Source organism: Monodon monoceros, unplaced genomic scaffold (genome assembly GCF_005190385.1).
Source record: "Monodon monoceros isolate NGI ecotype Baffin Bay Population unplaced genomic scaffold, NGI_Narwhal_1 Super_Scaffold_19, whole genome shotgun sequence".
Lineage (NCBI taxonomy): Eukaryota > Metazoa > Chordata > Mammalia > Artiodactyla > Monodontidae > Monodon > Monodon monoceros.
In genome coordinates, this window is record NW_021703775.1 from 65,105,241 (window position 1) to 65,123,916 (window position 18,676).

Genomic DNA, 18,676 nt, shown 5'->3' on the forward strand with positions numbered 1-18,676 from the left:
TGTGTGTGTGTGTGTGTGTGTGTGTGTGTGTGTGTGTGTGTGTGTGTGTGATGGGTCACCCTTCAAACTGCCCTGTCCTGCTCCAGATATCCTTCTGCAGAGAGATGCATCTGGGGGAGAAAGAATGCTGTATCCTTCCTTCTGCCATGCTTGTTCATGATTACCCTAGATGGCCTGGCTGTCCTATCTGATAAGCCCACTCCCATGCTTGGGCTGGCAGCATCCTGCAAAGGCGTATGACAGAGTAGAAAGAGAACTGCATTAGAAGTCAGAAAACCTGGATTCTAATCCAGCTTAACCATTTATTATCCTTGTGGTTTGCGGTCAGTCAGTTCATCCTTTTTTTTTTCTTTTTGGTTTCAACACTCACATCTGTATAAGGGGGGAAAAATCTCCTTTGCCTTCCTTACAAAGATGCTACAAAGTAACAAGATTTAAAACATTTTTAAAACATTTAAAGGAATTTAGCCAGATTCAGACTGCTGATTGTGTTTAGATGTTAGTGCCAAAAGTGAATGTTTTCTTTTGGCATGTTTAGCATCAAATTCATGGCCTGGAATTATCAAAAACTGACCAGAAAAAGTTTCTTAGAGTCTTTCAAGGGCACCCTGTTATAGTGCAGTCGAGTTTAAACCTTGGAAGTTGCAGGCTGAAACTGGAAATCGCCCTGTGTAATGGAGAGCCAAACTGGACCTTACAGCAGAGAGCAGGGTGACTTATTTTTAATGTTTCCAACATGAAAGAATACAATTGATTTTTTTCCTCCTTAATCTCTCCAACTCCCTAGCTTTTATTGTTTCTAAAATAAGATAAACCAAGCAGGTGTTATTTCAGCTCCGTAAACAATCTTTATTTTTCTGGCCCATAGGAATAGAAATTGAGACGGAGACCAGGATTGCCAGAGGAGGAAGCAAGGTAATCAGGGAAATCATTGATCTTAACTTAGTCAACTACTACCATTTCTGCAAATGCTCACAGTGGCTGCGCCGCGCCCATAACTCACCCTCCAGTCTTTGTCCATACCTCATGAACGTGTGGAGCCTCCAGCAGCAAAATCTTCAAGTGCTCTGGTTCCTTGCTCAGATCAAATCACACTCATTTTTTTTAAGATTAGTGGCTGCTCCAAAAATGACTTCACTTTCTTGATCCGGCAAATAATTGTCAAATGATTTTGTTTTAATGCCTCAGTGCTGGGAACATTGGAAGGGTTTCCATTTTATTGCACATTCTGAAGTTCTCAACCTGTTTCTCTACCCTTTGTGTGTTTCTGCCATGGGCAGAGCCATGTTAGCTTCAAAGACCTTTTCTGAGTTGGAAGACTGTTGGCAGGATGTTGACAAAAGTAGAAATGAGACTGATGGGCCTAGCAGAGGAGACGGGCACTTATCCTGGGCTTGGTATGAGCACAAGGGCTGGAACGCACACAGCCCCACTAGCCTCAACAGCTGGTGGCAGCTGGACATGGGCAATGCACAGGACATCTACTGTGGCTTCACTTGCAGACCGTGGCAGACACCCAGCTAGCTGCTGCTGGGAGTGGGCATCCAGCCAGCCGAGCGCCAGTCCCTGCTCCAGCTCCGAATCCTCTCGCTCACTCTTGGGTGTGTCCTTCGAATTCTTGGGGAGCAAGGTTTTTCCTTCTTCCTACTTTTAAGGGCCATTCTACAGTGTTGGTATAGTTTTGTTTGTTTTTGTTTATGAAATGTGTTTATTAACTGCATGTAATTGGGTTTTCTTGAGAAACACAGTAACCTCAATTTAGGAACTCTGTGCCCATATATGTAATCTGTGATATGAATTATGATAAACAGAAACTCTGCATTGTCCATGGACAAAGATTTGAACCATTTCCCCACCTTTGAAAATAAAATAAACCCCCCTTCCTTAAGTGTAGACATTTGCAGGGTACAGATGCCTTTATACATTCCATTGTGTGCAATCCTCGGCATGGTCCCCACAAGAGAAATGAAATAACCTGGGGCTCCAGGTCAGGCTAAATGACTATTTGAGGTCACTCTGATGGTCAGATGACAGGACTATTTTTCCTTCTTCCTACCTTCCAGGGCCATTCTGCCAAGTTGGTGTCCTTTGTGAGGGGAGAAGCAGCAGGGTATGGAGGACAGGGAAGGTCTTTGGTGACAGACAGACCCGGGTTAGACAGTGGTAGCTTTGTGTAATTACCTTAGCTTTTTGAGTCTCTGTTTCCTTATCTCTAAAATGGGACCGACATTACCTATACCATGAGACTCAAAAACGTTAATTAAAATTACCATCATTGTTCTTTTGAGGTTATTATTAATAGCGTTTCTAGGGTTTATATATATTTTCATCACCAAAGATTGGGGCTTGTGGTCAAACAAGACAGAATATCTGAACTGGAAAGTGTCCCCAGAATCCAGAGCATGAGAACACGATCAGCACTCCCTCTGCCGCTACCTCACCCAGCTACATGTCACCCCACGGAAGGCAGCTTCTGCCTCAGAATTGTCCCTAAGCTTTGGCAGGTTGGAGCTTTATACAGGTAGGGTTCTGACCATTGGGGTCCTGTGCTGCCTTGGAAACCAGCTGCCTGGTGTCATCCATTAACTCAGAGCGGCAGAAGGCAAGAGGAGCAGAAAATGCAGTCGTTGCCTAGGAAGAGAAAAAGAAACTGACATGCTCATACCCAAGAAGCATGCGACCCAATGCCTTCACCAGGACAGGCCAAACCCAATAACACTACTTCTCCGGTCCCAGCTCCAAGCAGTCACATGCGCAGCTGAGGTGCTGTCTGTCTGGGATGACTTCTTTGGCTGCTGCCTCTTCCCTGAGATACTTCTCAAGGCTGCCCTTGAGATGTTGACATGAACCTGATTTCAAGGGTCTGGGGCTGTTTGAGGGAAGGGGCCACACCTCTAATTATCACAGGTCCCAGGGAGAATGTGTTACCATTCTGTGAAATGAGAACTCATTTCTCATCTCCCTGTCTTGTGAGAATCTGGGGAAGAACTCGATGAACTAGAAAGTGTCACCCTACTTTCCATATAGACAAGCTGTTGGACTAAAGCAAAGCTATGCTCATGTGGGCCAATAAATGATTGAGCTCATCTGGTTGAAGGTGTCTGAGTTGGAGGAAGTTATGACCTCTTTTTCTTTGGGGACTGAGAGGGAGAATGGGGTCCCACCACCCTGTGTAGGAGCTTCCCTCCTACTCAGCAAGGATTAGGTCTTTCCTTGGGCTTGGTCCTAAGGACTTCCTTTGGGGATAGAAGGCGCAGCACATCTGGGACCCCTGCCCCTAGTCAGCAAGAAGTCCCACAGGTCCTTCTGGTGCCCTGAGGACATTTATTTAATTCTGTTGTCTATTCGGGATTAGTGTGCTTAGGACTTGAGGAGCTGTTTAAAAAGACATACCACCAGCCCCACACCCCCAAAGAATGTCATAATGAGGGTGGGTAGGTAGGGGTGAGTTGAAAAGCTGCTCTGGTGATTTTAATAAGATTACCTTTCACCTAGACCCCTGGTTTCCAAAATGTGGTAGCCAGAGCAGCAAGGTCAGCATCATTTGGAAACTTGTTAGCAATGCAAATTCTCAGACGCCACACCAGACCTACTTAAATCAGAAACTCTGGCCGTGGGCTGAGAAATCCATGCTTTAACAAGTCCTCCAGGTGGTTTTGATGCATCCTAAAGTTTGAGAGCCACTGTCCTAAGTGGTCAGGAGGACTGGATGCAGGTGAGTTATTTCTGCTCGGTACAGGCCAGGGGACATGCCTTCCATAAAATCTTCTGTTAGTAGCGTTTAAAGTTCTGTCCACTAACTGCCTTCTATGAATCACTCAGGGTTCCTGGACCCCACTTCAGATTTGCTGCATCAAAATCTTTGCATTTGGGGATCTAGGGAGAGTGCTTGCTTAACATGTCCCCAAGAAGCTTCTTAAGCCTAGTTACTTTTAGTAATTACCTCATTGTATAGACCATCATTACTCAAAGTATAGTCTATGAACCAGCAGCATAGACATCACCTGGGAGCTTGTTAGAAATTCAGAATCTCAGGCCAAGCCAGAACTATAGAGTCAAGACCTGAATTTCTAACATGATCCCCAGGTAATTCATATACATGCTGACATTTGAGAAGCATCGCCTTAGACCGTATGCTTGGACCACCTACTACATGTAGACAGCTGCTTCTTAAAGCCGTGAGTGGGAAGTGCCATTCCAGAGTAGACCAAGGACTCTGACACAGTACCAGTGTCCCGTGGGTCCTGACTCAGACATCCTGGAGCATGTCCTGATGTGTAATTAATGGGGTAATAGATGCCCTTGCAAACCACTGGAGAGCTGGTCAACACCTAACGAGTGTAGGGTTGTGGGTCTTGCATCTTTTAAGAACAGAAGTTCACTCAAACATATTTCCAAACTACCTTTTGTTTTTTCCAGAGGAGAGAGGAAAACCCAGTTCACTCATCACCACCTAGCCCAGAGAGGCAAGGTTTAGGACTCACTGGACTCATTCTTTTGTTTGTAGTTGGTTTCATGTAGCTTTCCGGAAAATACTTGCCAATAGTTCTTTACACCTTAGTGTGAGTTGAGGTTAATTCATCTTTTCTTTGGGTCTTGACACTTTTGAAGGGAAGGCTTGACAATATGTGCTGGAACAGGCTCTACTCTTCCATTCAAGGAACTTTAGGCATCAATAGCAGATGAAAAGGTGTTTGGGGGAGGGGACATTCAAATAATGAGCCTTCCAAGAACTCCTCAGTCATGTCTAGTACCTGGACCTAACCTCTGAGTATTGCTGGTTTGTTTCTATTTTTGTATTTCTGAGAAGAAAATGGTTGGGCTGAATGGTCTCTGGGACTCTTTCCTTTTTTGGAAATTCTTTGGAGTATTTGTTGAACATTCATTCTGTGCTAAGCCCTTTGCTGGATATTGAGGGGATGGGAAATTTAAGGTGATGCTTCCTCTGGTCTCCCGGGCTGGAGACTGGAGGAGGACAGAGTTATTCTCTTCCTCTCCCTTCAAAATGGACGTACTTGGGTAGTGACTCAGTAGTATCTATAAAGAATATAATGGAAACCTTTACTTTTATTGATGTGAAGAAACTAGTTCATCCATTCATTCATTCATTTGTTCAACAGTTTTTTTTTTAATGTCTACTACTTGTAGATAGTTCTTCATGAGATTTATTTGATTATGGAAACAGTCTTTCTAAAAAGCACCTGCTTCCAAAGATAAGTTTTTAAAATTTCAGACTAGTTGTAACATATAATGAATAGAGCACTGATTAGAAGAAAAGAACTATTTTCCCACCAGTTTCCCAAAGGGCAGTTTGAGGGAAGTCAAGTTGAAATTGTAAATAAGGAGGACCTTTCCATCAGTCAGCACTGGTCACCCATGGATTAGAGTGACCCATCCCCCCCAGAAATACAAACACACACACGCACATACACACACATGGAACTGGTAGAGGAGAGGCAGAAGGGTCAGCTGTCATTGCCAAGGACTTTGAGATGAGACATGCACTTGGTGGCCTCCTGAAGTATCTTTCAGCCCTGAGATTTTGTGAGAAATACAGGATTGCATGAGATTCATCTTAAGAATTGTAGTTCTTTTAGCATAACAATATCTACATGGCTTATTCCATTATGTTTCTGCAGGATGAATAGAAGGGCTGGCAAATGCAAGCTAGATTTTATTTTTCTGTCCCAAGTGAGAAGACACTGGGAATATGGTTCAGATATAATGGACTGAGTAGAAAACATCAAAGGCTTAGAATTAAAAGGGCAATAGACATCGTAAAGCTAGTAACTGAGAAAAATTATAGGAACATTTTCCTCCTAAATTCTCCTAAAGTTCTAGAATTGTGGAGGAGCCCAGAAGATATCAAGCTTCATTCACTAACGGGTCTCTGAGTTAACGTCACAAGACCCAACTAGGGGAGGTACTGGAGGTGGCATGGGAGCTGATTTCTGCATAAAATTCTATCACTAGGTAGAAAACTGAGAGTTTAGATCAAGTCATCCTCCTATTTAAAGGGTTCAAACAAAGCCAAATCTTGTCATATTTGACTCTATTTGTCTTCTAAAGATCCAGACTTGAAGAGGCTCATAAACAGTTCTCCTATAATTTGGGTACCTGTCACCAGCATGCAGAAACCCAGTCCAAATATTAGCTTTATGCCAGGAATGCATTTCCAGAGATTTTTGTATGCAATTCTTATTTTTCACAAAAATTAATTGTTCAAAATTGATTTCCAGCTGCTTTTTCTTATCAGGTCTTTACACACACCCATACTTAGCAGTATAGCCCAGTAGCTAAGAGACCAGGTATGGAGTCAAACAGACCTCAGTGGGAATCTTAGCTTTGATTCTTTTTAGCAGTGTTAAATGAGGGCAAGTTATATATCTTCTCTGGACCTCAGTTTCATCAGCTAGAAAATGGGAATGTTTCTAATATCTATCCCAGAGGGTTGTTGTAGGACTAAATGAGAAAATATTCATAAAGTGCTGGCAGAGTATCTGACTCATAGAAAGTACTTCATTAAGATCACTTTTATTATACCCGATTTTTTCATAGTGGGGCTTGAGGATGTGGACCAATATCCTAGCATCCTAGAGGTCAGTAATTGATCTCAAGATTTCAACAGTCTAGGATTCCTTCCTTCTTTCATTTCTAACAAATATTTATTTAGTACCTACTCTCTGCTAGGCAGTATTTTAGCACTTGGTATAGATGCATAAGATAGAGATTATCGCTGCCCTCATGGGGTTTGCACTCTAGGAGGGGAGCCAGACAGTGAGCAAGTGGCTAAACAGAGATGTGGTTACAGATTGGGATGAGCAACGTGAAGAAAGCAAATGATGGGTAGTAATGGATCATACCAGCATATGGGAACCTCCTCTAATAGGGTGATCAGGGAAGGACTTTTTAAGGAGGTGACATCTAAGCTGGACCTGAAGGATGAAAAAGATCCAGCCAGGCAAAGAACCACTGACCCCTCCATTAGTACACGAGGTAGACAGAGTTTCACCAGGAGTACTCCATCCAAGTTGATAGTCCCAGCTTTCTTCCCATCTGTACAGGAAAAAGACTTTGCCAGCAAGTGGGAAAGAGAGTTTTCCTAATTTTATTGCATATGATGGAAGGTTCAATCATATCACAGTTCTCTAGGGCTCAGCATACTTTAGGATATTGCACCATGTATAAACGTTCTCCAGAGAAACAGAACCAAAATGAGATAGAATATATGTGTATGTTTATACATATAAAATGAGATTTATGATAAGGAATTGGGTCATGAGAATATGGAGGCTGAGAAGTCCCATGGTCTGCCATCCATAAGCTGGAGACCCAGGAAAGCTGATGGTGTAAATTCTAGTCTAAGTCTGAAGGCCTGAGAACCAGGAGTGATGCTGATGGTATAAGTTCCAGTCCAAGGTCAGGAGAAGACTGATTTTCAGCTTAAACAGTCAGGCATAGAGGGAAAATTCAACTTTCTCTGCCTTTTTGTTCCATTCAAGCCCTCAGTGGATTGGATGGTGCCCACTCTTATTGGGGAGGGCCATCTGATTTACTCAGCCCACCAATTCAAATGCTTATCTCTTCTGGAAATACCTTTACAGACTACCCAGAAATAATGTTTAAGCAGATATCTGGGCATCCCTTGGCCCAGTTAAGTTGACACGTAAAATTAACCATAACACATCACCAATATACAGTTCCTGTCTATTGCTGAAGAAGTGTAACTGGTGAAAAGACATTTAGAACCAGAATACAACCTTTCTCTGCCACTTCCTAGTTGAGTGAGCTTCAGCAAATTAATCTCTGAGTCTTAGTTTTCTCATCGGCAAAATGTGAGTGTAGCTTCTATTGTTGTTAGAATTGACATTGAAATGAGATAATGCACATAAAGTGTTCAGGGACTTCCCTGGTGATGCAGTGGTTAAGAATCTGCCTGCCAATGCAGGGGACACGGGTTCGAGCCCTGGTCCGGGAAGATCCCACACGCCACGGAGCAAATAATCCTGTGCGCCACAACTAGTGAGCCTGCGCTCTAGAGCCCACGAGCCACAGCTACTGAGCCCGTGCGCCTAGAGCCCATGCTCCGCAACAAGAGAAGCCACTGCAACGAGAAGCCCGCGCACCGCAATGAAGAGTAGCCCCCACTCGCCGCAACTAGAGAAAGCCCGCACACAGCAACGAAGACCCAACACAGCAAAAAATAAATAAATAAAGTGTTCAATATAGTGCCTTATATATAGCATTCACAGAGTAAAACAAGTTTTCCTGTGGGATTGTTTAAAATAGTGTAAACCACCCCTATTTTCTACCCCCTGTGGTTAAAAAAGGCCTTTGGCATATGTGGTGGCTTTGAAACATGTCTGCCAACTCATTGACACTCCTTCTGTCAAAAGGTGGGGTGCAATTCCCTTCTTAAAAGTGGACTTGCCTAGTGACTCATACCTAACTGAGAGTGGCAGAAGGGACACTGAGTGACTTCTGAGGCTACACTGGAAAAGGTAACAGCTTCCATCTTGCTCTCTCCTTCTTGGGGTGTTCCCCCACCACCACCCTTGGCGCTCAGCCACCAGGCTGTGATGAAGATAGGCAGCCACATGGAAAGGCCACTTATAGATATTCCAGCCACTGCCCTGGGTGAGGTCCCCGCCAAGAGCCAGCATCAACCCCCAGACATGTGAGTGAGCAAGTCTTTGGATAATTCCAGCCCCCAGGCTTCAGATACCCCTGCTGACCCTCAGTGGAGCAGGGATGAGCTGCACCTGCCAAGCCCTGCTCAAACTGCGTATTTGTGAGCAAAATAAATGTTATCATTGTTTTAAGCCCTAAGTATTGGAGTGGTTTGATACACAGCAATAGGTAACTGGAATAGCACCCTTCCCTGCCTTGGTCCATTCCACCCCCTACCATAGTGTCTTTCCTTTCATCCACTCTGGGTCCAGAGTAGCAGAGATATTAGGAAGGACATTGTATTGTAGTGAGATCTTGTTTCTTCCAACACCCTGCAAAGTTTTGGGCAAGTAGCTTCTTCTCTGTGGGCTTTAGTTTCCTCCTCTGTGTGCTGGCTTTGGACTAGATACTCTCTCATGCATTTGCTAGTCCCAAGGTCATGTAGGAAAGCAATATGGAAATAGGAAAAGTTGCGAGCTTTAGGCAGTTTGGATTGTATGTCTAAGTTTTGCATGCTGTAGTATAGAAATCCAGTGTTCTCTGAGAGCCTTCTTTGTGAATTTTCAATTAAAGAAAACATAGCCTAAGCACTTTTGATTTGAGAGGGAGATTTTACGTCTCAAGACCTCCAGGTGAACTACGAATGGGCTTGGTTGGAGCCTCGCAGGCCCGTCTTGATCCAATTTTCTAGTAATTCTCACAGAGTCCTCATTAGAACCTGTGCCCTGAAGAGGCCTACAATTCCTGGGGGGCCCATTTAACACCTGTAAATTCTCTCTTTTTTTTTTTAACATCTTTATTGGAGTATAATTGCTTTACAATGGTGTGTTAGTTTCTGCTTTATAACAAAGTGAATCAGTTATACATATACATATGTTCCCATATCTGTTCCCTCTTGTGTCTCCCTCCCTCCCACCCTCCCTAGCCCACCCCTCTAGGTGGTCACAAAGCACTGAGCTGATCTCCCTGTGCTACGTGGCTACTTCCCACTAGCTGTCTATTTTACGTTTGGTAGTGTATATATGTCCATGCCACTCTCTCGCTTTGTCACAGCTTACCCTACCTCCTCCCCATATCCTCAAGTCCATTCTCTAGTAGGTCTGTGTCTTTATTCCTGTCTTTTTTTTTTTTTACATCTTTATTGGAGTATAATTGCTTTACAATGGTGTCTTAGTTTCTGCTTTATAACAAAGTGAATCAGTTATACATATGTTCCCATATCTTTTCCCTCTTGTGTCTCCCTCCCTCCCACCCTCCCTATCCCACCCCTCCAGGTGGTCACAAAGCACGAAACTGATCTCCCTGTGCTATGCGGCTGCTTCCCACTAGCTATCTACCTTACGTTTGGTAGTGTATATATGTCCATGCCTGTCTCTCGCTTTGTCACAGCTTACCCTTCCCCCTCCCCATATTCTCAAGTCCATTCTCTAGTAGGTCTGTGTCTTTATTCCTGTCTTACCCCTAGGTTCTTCATGACATTTTTTTTTCTTAAATTCCATATATATGTATTAGCATACGGTATTTGTCTTTCTCTTTCTGACTTCACTCTGTATGACAGACTCTAGGTCTATCCACCTCATTACAAATAGCTCCATTTCGTTTCTTTTTATGGCTGAGTAATATTCCATTGTATATATGTGCCACATCTTCTTTATCCATTCATCCAATGATGGACACTTAGGTTGTTTCCATCTCCGGGCTATGGTAAATAGAGCTGCAATGAACATTTTGGTACATGACTCTTTTTGAATTATGGTTTTCTCAGGGTATATGCCCAGTAGTGGGATTGCTGGGTCATATGGTAGTTCTATTTGTAGTTTTTTAAGGAACCTCCATACTGTTCTCCACAGTGGCTGTACCAACTCACATTCCCACCAGCAGTGCAAGAGTGTTCCCTTTTCTCCACACCCTCTCCAGCATTTATTGTTTCTAGATTTTTTGATGATGGCCATTCTGACTGGTGTGAGATGATATCTCACTGTAGTTTTGATTTGCATTTTTCTAATGATTAATGATGTTGAGCATTCTTTCATGTGTTTGTTGGCAGTCTGTATATCTTCTTTGGAGAAATGTCTATTTAGGTCTTCTGCCCATTTTTGGATTGGGTTGTTTGTTTTTTTGTTATTGAGCTGCATGAGCTGCTTATAAATTTTGGAGATTAATCCTTTGTCAGTTGCTTCATTTGCAAATATTTTCTCCCATTCTGAGGGTTGTCTTTTGGTCTTGTTTATGGTTTCCTTTGCTGTGCAAAAGCTTTGAAGTTTCATTAGGTCCCATTTGTTTATTTTTGTTTTTATTTCCATTTCTCTAGGACGTGGGTCCAAAAGGATCTTTCTGTGATTTATGTCATAGAGTGTTCTGCCTATGTTTTCCTCTAAGAGTTTGATAGTTTCTGGCCTTACATTTAGGTCTTTAATCCATTTTGAGCTTATTTTTGTGTATGGTGTTAGGGAGTGATCTAATCTCATACTTTTACATGTACCTGTCCAGTTTTCCCAGCACCACTTATTGAAGAGGCCGTCCTTTCTCCACTGTACATTCCTGCCTCCTTTATCAAAGATAAGGTGACCATATGTGCGTGGGTTTATCTCTGGGCTTTCTATCCTGTTCCATTGATCTTTCTGTTTTTGTGCCAGTACCATACTGTCTTGATTACTGTAGCTTTGTAGTATAGTCTGAACTCAGGGAGCCTGATTCCTCCAGCTCCATTTTTCGTTCTCAAGATTGCTTTGGCCCTTCGGGGTCTTTTGTGTTTGTGTACAAATTGTGAAATTTTTTGTTTTAGTTCTGTGAAAAATGCCGGTGGTAGTTTGATAGGGATTGCATTGAATCTGTAGATTGCTTTGGGTAGTAGAGTCATTTTCACAATGTTGATTCTTCCAATCCAACAACATGGTATATCTCTCCATCTGCTTGTATCATCTTTAATTTCTTTCATCAGTGTCTTATACTTTTCTGCATACAGGTCTTTTGTCTCCTTAGGTAGGTTTATTCCTAGATATTTTATTCTTTTTGTTGCAATGGTAAATGGGTGTGTTTTCTTGATTTCACTTTCAGATTTTTCATCATTAGTGTATAGGAATGCCAGAGATTTCTGTGCATTAATTTTGTATCCTGCTACTTAACCAAATTCATTGATTAGCTCTAGTAGTTTTCTGGTAGCATCTTTAGGATTCTCTATGTATAGTATTATGCCCCCATCTGTTGAGTGATTTCTGGCAGGTGGTCTCTAAAGGTTGCTACTTGTTTTATCATTTCAGTTTCTTCTGAAGAAGGATTTAAAATCAATTTGGGGATCATGTTCGGGGACTTTGTCAAAACTACAGGCTCCAGCTCAAACAGGAATCGGTCCTCAGGGGCTCTCTGATGACAAAGTGAAAGTAATCTGGGCTCTTCCCTGTATCCTTGTTCTCATCCCCTTCCTGTGCCAAGTGGTTGGCTTTTCTTTCCAAGTCTGTTGCCTCCTTCAATTATTCTTTTATTTCATACCACTGAGGTGAGTCTTGCTCTGTCTTGTGTACAAAACTGTCATGGGCTAGGCTTCTCTGATGGACAAAAGCTAGCCTGCCTGAAAGGGTTGCTTTGAAAGCCATGTCTCCAAATCAAACGTCATACCTCTAATAGAAACAGGAGAAACTCTTCTAATTAAAGAGTACTTCTGGGCAAGCGTTGGAGAAAAAAAAAAAAAAAGATTGTAGAGGCTTTAGAGATCTCAGCTAGCTTATAGAATATCAATGTGGAAAAATGGATTTGTTTGTTTATCTACCCCCTCACCTCCAACCATGGACAGGCAGATCACGAAACTCAATGTCAGAAAACATTAGTACTGAGAGCCCAGCTGGAACACAACTTGTTTTTCTTAGTCTGTTTAAGGCTGCTGAGATTGGATTATATCCCTGGGATATTGCGTTTTCTATCCTTCTACTGCCTAGAGCTTGGCCATTATTGTGATATTGGCAGAGATGTTGCCAAAGTACAAAAGGTGCTTGGTGTTATGAGTCCTTAACTGAAGGATGGCTGGCACATGAAGGACCCTGTTCCTCAGCTGGGCTTTGCAGCTGTTGCCCTGACTGCAGCTGTGTGTAAGGTTGGCTCTCGCTCTGGGATGCTCTATCAGTCTTAGAGCAAAGGAAAAGGAGGGAATAAGAGGTTTGGTATTGGAACCTCAATTGAGATTGCAACCCAAGGCATCTTTGATCACCTGGCTAGAATGGGAGAGTAGGTCAGGTTTGACATGCCAGTGGTCTCCTGCCTGAGGTTCTCTGGCCCTGAGCTGTGGTCGTTGGCTTCAGTTGGTTAGAGCACTAAACTAAGGGGTGGACATCCAGTGTTGGATCCCCAGCTGGGTGGAGGATCTAAGATGTGGATATAATGGCTGTAGGTAAAATGAGAGCCACAGCCAGGGAGTAATTTGCCCACAACCTGTAACAGAGGCAGGGCGGCCTATCTCTTCTCTCAGCTCCAGCCCAGGTCTCTGTCCAAGTCCGGCAGCCTGTAAATGGAGGCCGTTGATCACAAGGGCGACCGGAGAAGGGTGTTAGCACTAGTAGCCCATGCCTACTATGGGAAAAGCAATTTTGAGTGCTTGCCCTACAGGTATTGGGTCAGCAGTGCCACCTTAGGGTTAAAGATGGTACCTTACATAATGAACCTGGCCTTGCAGTCTCCTCTAGTAATAGGGTCCTGGGCAAAATAACCTCCCTCCGCAGTTCATCCATAGTCATACAGGCCCTGCCTGAGGTGAGGCTGAATGGAAACTCAGGCCTTGTCAAGTGATAGAGATTGTCTCCAAGTCCCAGGGGAGCCCTGTGGCTGTGACGTTGTTGGCATACAGGAGGCCAGTGTTCTCACTGATAGGGGAAGCAGATTTCAGGTTTTACTGCAAAAATATTTAGCTTGTTTTTCATGAGTGACTAAACCTTGAGTCCCAGCACTTTGGCTGAGTGATTCTCCTCCCCACCTCAGCTCCTCCTCCAAATCCCCTTTGGACCTCAGTCATGTAACTGCCAGGCCTTATTACCAACTAGGGTCCCTCATAGCTATGTAGGAGCTATGCAGCTTAAGTCCCATTCAGTCTATATATATGGTGCCTTCAGCTTGCCCCGGGAACTTTATAAGCGGATGAGGGCCAAAGAGACTTTTGTTTTGGAAGAATCATCAGGACGACTCTAATTTTAAGAAAGGGGTAGAGCTTGGTCCCTATGGGCTTCCCAATGACTAGACGAATGTCACTGGGGGAAATGTGGGCTGGCTAGATTTATTAACCAAGTAGCTCGACCGAAAAGTTCAGAATGAATCTGACCTCTTTTTCAGATTGTTTTTTGAAATTGATTGGCTTCAGTAGGCAGATTATAGGAATTTTAAAAAATCAAGTATTCTTATGTTAGTGTGATTTGTCTGTTTTATTTGACACTTAATATTGACACTCTTCATTACCATTTAGAACCTAATGCTTTCATTTTAAAAATGTTTGTTTCAGTAGCCCATGAAATAGGTAAGAACTGTCATGGTCAAAAGATAAGAGAACAAGAGGATAAGTAGGAGTCTATCAGCCTGTTGATTTTCCCTCTGTGTGTCTAACCAACTGTCCCTCTGTCTGTCTGACTGTCCTTTGTACTTCTGACTGCCCTCTGTCTATCTATCTGTGTGTGACTGACTAGGGGTGCCTCTCCTTCCCTCTTTCAGAATGTCTTCCCTTCTTCCATCCTTTCCTTTCTTTCTTCCCTTTTTTATTGAATAATTGTTTGATTTCCTACTATGTGGGAAGCATTATTTTTTGTTAATTCATGAAGCTGATATAACTCCTTAGTACCAGAGTGAAGCTTAAAGGTCAAGTATATTGGCCCTGCAGAGTTGGGGCCAGAAAACTTCTCAGTGTCAGAATGAGAGATGTGAAACACCAGTCTCTCATCTCACAGAGAAATGCAATAGCTCTTTGAAGTTCCACTAAACTAGAGAATGAATATGGATGGTGTAGGCATTCAATAAATGTTTGCTGAATTGAATGCAATAAAAATGATAAAAGAGACATTATAAATGCATTTTTTAAAACTTCATTACATGCACTGAAAGATGTTTTTGACATTTTATCTACATTCCTAGTTACATCCCGAATGCCTGGCACGTATGATGATAAGAGTTCCTTGCAGTGCCATGTTGTGAATCAATGGCTGCAGAGTCAAAACCCATGCTGGCCTCCAACAATTTGATTCTAATGTGGGGCGGGGAGGAGACTCACTTTAAAGCAGTCATTGATATATGCTTGGTATTCACAATACACATCTCATGAAATCTTTTAGTAATTACATAAAGTGGAATTTATATCCCCATTCCATTTTTTAACAGATGACAAAACTGAGACTCAAATACATTCATTAATCTGCCTCTGTCACACACCTAATAAGTGGTAGGATGGAAATGTAAATCCAGGTTTATTAAACTGCAAAATATTTAACCATGTCTTTTGTACCCTTTTGTATGCACCCTTCAAATCACATGTCACAGGAATTATTTTTTGCTATTTTGAGATTTGAGTTATCAATAACAACTATTCTTCCATGTTCTAACTTACAAACATTTCATTTTGAGTCTCATGAAACTTCAAGCATAAAGCTTCAAAATGTCAGATAGGGCCAATTATGTACTTAAGTTCAGGCCAGTCTTTAATGAATTCAGTTCCAATAGGGAATAAATGAGTCTATCTGCAACAGTCCTTGTATGATCATTTCAGTTTTTCATTTGACACCCTTTCCCCATGTTGAAAGTCCTAAGATATATATACCTAAAACATGCCTCAAAGTTTTCCTGGTTTTAAAAACCTGGGCAACCTCCTCTAAATATGAGCAGGGACTTCTTCATGAGCTGCGTTATCACCACCCTGTAAATCTGGGATGACAACAAAGTAGTAGATGACTGTGCAAGTTAAAGAATTTGCCCAGTGGGCTCCTATGCTAAATTATGCTGTCAGGACATAAACATGGAAGCCTATTTTCTGATAAAAAGTAATGATGCGTAGAATTTGAGCATGATTCTTCTGCAAAAAGAACATGTAAATTTGTAATGTGTTATTTACTTTTCAACAAAGTCCATTTGGTTGTTCTTTTTCTATTGACACAGGCTCCAAACTCCATGAGGGCCAGGGCCACTTGGGTATGAAACTCAGTTTTATGTCTACAGCACCCAAGTCCTCAGGTAGTATTTGGTAAATAAATGAATGAGTGTAATATAACATGAGCTCCTCCCAGATCTGAGACTGCCCAAGCTGTCTTTCTGTCTTGCTGTTGCTGGTGATCTCTCTGCTTCTCAGCTCCTCCCATGCCAGGCTTTGGGTTTCTAGGCTCTCATTAGGCCCACCAGCCTTTCAGTTTTGCTCGTCCCCTCTTGTGCCTGTCTTTCTCCTTCTTAGCTTAGCTCAGATACTCTCAACAGGATCATTGTGTTCCTCCTGGCTCTAAAGTGCAGGGTTTAAAGTTCAACTCCAACCATTTCCCATCCTCTGTGCAGACAAATGTACTGTTATTCTGGGGAACCAGCCCAGGATGTTTCCTAGTGGTAGAAACAGAGAGGATTATGTAAAATACAGCAGATACCAAGCTGGGAAGGATGGTAGAGGTAATGCCTCTCAGTAGACTCTTCTTTCCTGGGCAAACCTTGCTCATAGCAGATGTCCCTGCTACCTGCTTGTTTTGCTCTGGACTCCCTGGTTTGTTGGTTCTTTTCCTAAAACAACGTAAGAACTGAATGCAGTTATTATCAATGTTCTTTGCCCACTGCAGAGCCCAGGGGAGTCAATGCTGCCTATAGTTTGGAGGTTTTGCTGCTAGTGGTGTCACTTAAGATTGGAATTAACATCTTTTTAGCTGCCATGATGCATTGCTAGCTATATAAGAGCTTAGGGCAATCATACATCCAGACTTTTTTTTACATGAAATATTGTAAAATCAGCACCAACTACAACACCCTAAAACACATTCTATAGTTGTATAGAGGATATTTTTACATTTTTTAAAAAGTAATTCACATTCAGCAGGGTATAATGAAAAAAATACAAATATACAAAACTACCCATAATTATACCATTCAACAATATCTTCTGCTAACATTTTAATGTCTAGCCTTCCAATGTGTATTCCATGCATTTATCTCTAGCTATCTATCACATATGTATTTTAACTAAACTAGGATCACACTGTTTGTATTGTTTTATAACTTGCCTTGTTTACTTAACATATTATAATATTTCCTAATCAATAAATAAATCTCTACAATATCCTTTTACTGAGTAATGTTGTATTTTAAGGATACCCATAGTATATGTAACCTGTCATCACTGTTATATATCTACCTGTTTCTAATCTTTAAGTGTTACCAAGTATCACAGGGGATATCATTCAGGCTAAGTCTTTGTGCATATTCTTCATTATTTCCTTGGGATGTTTCTAGACTTAGAAGCAAAGCAATGGATAAATCATTTTAAGGCTTTTGATATGTAAACAATTGATACTTTGAAAACTTCAATGAGTATTATATTTCATCCTGTATTTGGCTTAGATAATTTCAAATCTTGAGTCTGTTTTCTGTTGTATCAGTTGTCACTACAAATTCCATAAACACCTCTTCGATGCCTTGTCACTGATTTTTAAAAAAATATTAAACAAGACAAGGTCACTCATTTGGCAGATATTTGCCAAAAGCTAACACTGTATAAGGCACTCTGTTAGATACTGTGGTAAAGGGAGTAGAAATTCAAGAGTAAATAAGCCTTAAGCTTGATCCTCTTTAATTTACATAATACAGGAAGCATTGTTCCATTAATAAATAATTCAAGATATTTTCTGTTAAATTTGTTCCCTTTTGTTTTTTTAAAGTTATTTATTTATTTTTGCTGTGTTGGGTCTTCGTTTCTGTGCGAGGGCTTTCTCTAGTTGCGGCGAGCGGGGCCACTCTTCATCGCGGTGCACGGGCCTCTCACTATCGCGGCCTCTCTTGTTGTGGAGCACAGGCTCCAGACGTGCAGGCTCAGTAGTTGTGGCTCATGGGCCTAGTTGCTCCGCGGCATGTGGGATCTTCCCAGACCAGGGCTCGAACCCGAGTCCCCTTCATTAGCAGGCAGATTCTCAACCACTGCGCCACCAGGGAAGCCCCCCCTTTCTTAATGCACTAAATATGTTACTTTGTCAAATTTTATTTTATTTTATTTATTTATTTTATTAATTAATTGATTTATTTTTGGCTTCATTGGTTCTTCATTGCTGCCAGCGGGTTTTTCTCTAGTTGTGGCGAGTAGTGACTACTCTTCGTTGCGGTGCGGGCTTCTCATTGTGGTGGCTTCTCTTTGTTGCGGAGCACGGGCTCTAGGCCCACGGGCTTCAGTAGTTGTGGCACATGGGCTTAGTTGCTCCGTGGCATGTGGGATCTTCCTGGACCAGGACTCGAACCCATGTCCCCTGCATTGGCAGGCCGATTCTTAACCACTGCGCCACAAGGGAAGTCCCTCAAATTTTAAAATACATTGTCGAAATGGAAATAAGAGTAATTTGGCATGAGGATGACTTCCTTGTTTTTCACCCTGGATTTAAAAATAATTAAAAATATAAAGAGCACATGCTTACTTCAGTAAATTAGAAAAATTCAGAAAAATATAAAGAAGAAAATAAATGACTCATAACCAAACCATTCAAAGACAATTACTGTTAATTGGTGTATTTCCTTCCAGGCATTTTCTTTGTATATTTTTTACATAGCTGAGATCATACTATATAGGCAATTTTTCAAGAGTATAATGTAAATATTTCCTCTTGTTATGAAAAACTCTCTGAAAACATTATCTCTAATGGCTTCATAATATTTCATCATGGAAATAAATTAAATATATAGAATTTGACGGTTAATAGTAAAAATGCTACAGTAAAATTGCATGGGTTCTAGTCCTGATGCTGCCATGGTTATCTTCTGATCTTGAGAAGTTACTTTTCTGCGGCTCAGTTTCCTTATATACAAAATAGGG

The 18,676-nt window shown here is 41.9% G+C and overlaps 1 protein-coding gene across 2 annotated transcripts in view; it reads left to right on the top strand.

The window, feature by feature from the left end:
• Positions 1–18,676, top strand: part of ALK (ALK receptor tyrosine kinase) — a 729,733-nt gene that overhangs the window by 178,264 nt on the left and 532,793 nt on the right. Inside the window, exon 2 of one of the 2 annotated variants that reach the window (XM_029231577.1) lies at positions 9,107–9,111. The exons of the other annotated variant lie outside the window; for it this stretch is intronic. Within the exon in view, the coding sequence (XP_029087410.1) occupies positions 9,107–9,111 (5 nt within the window). The remainder of the gene's footprint in view (positions 1–9,106; positions 9,112–18,676) is intronic. 2 annotated transcript variants of the gene reach the window in all.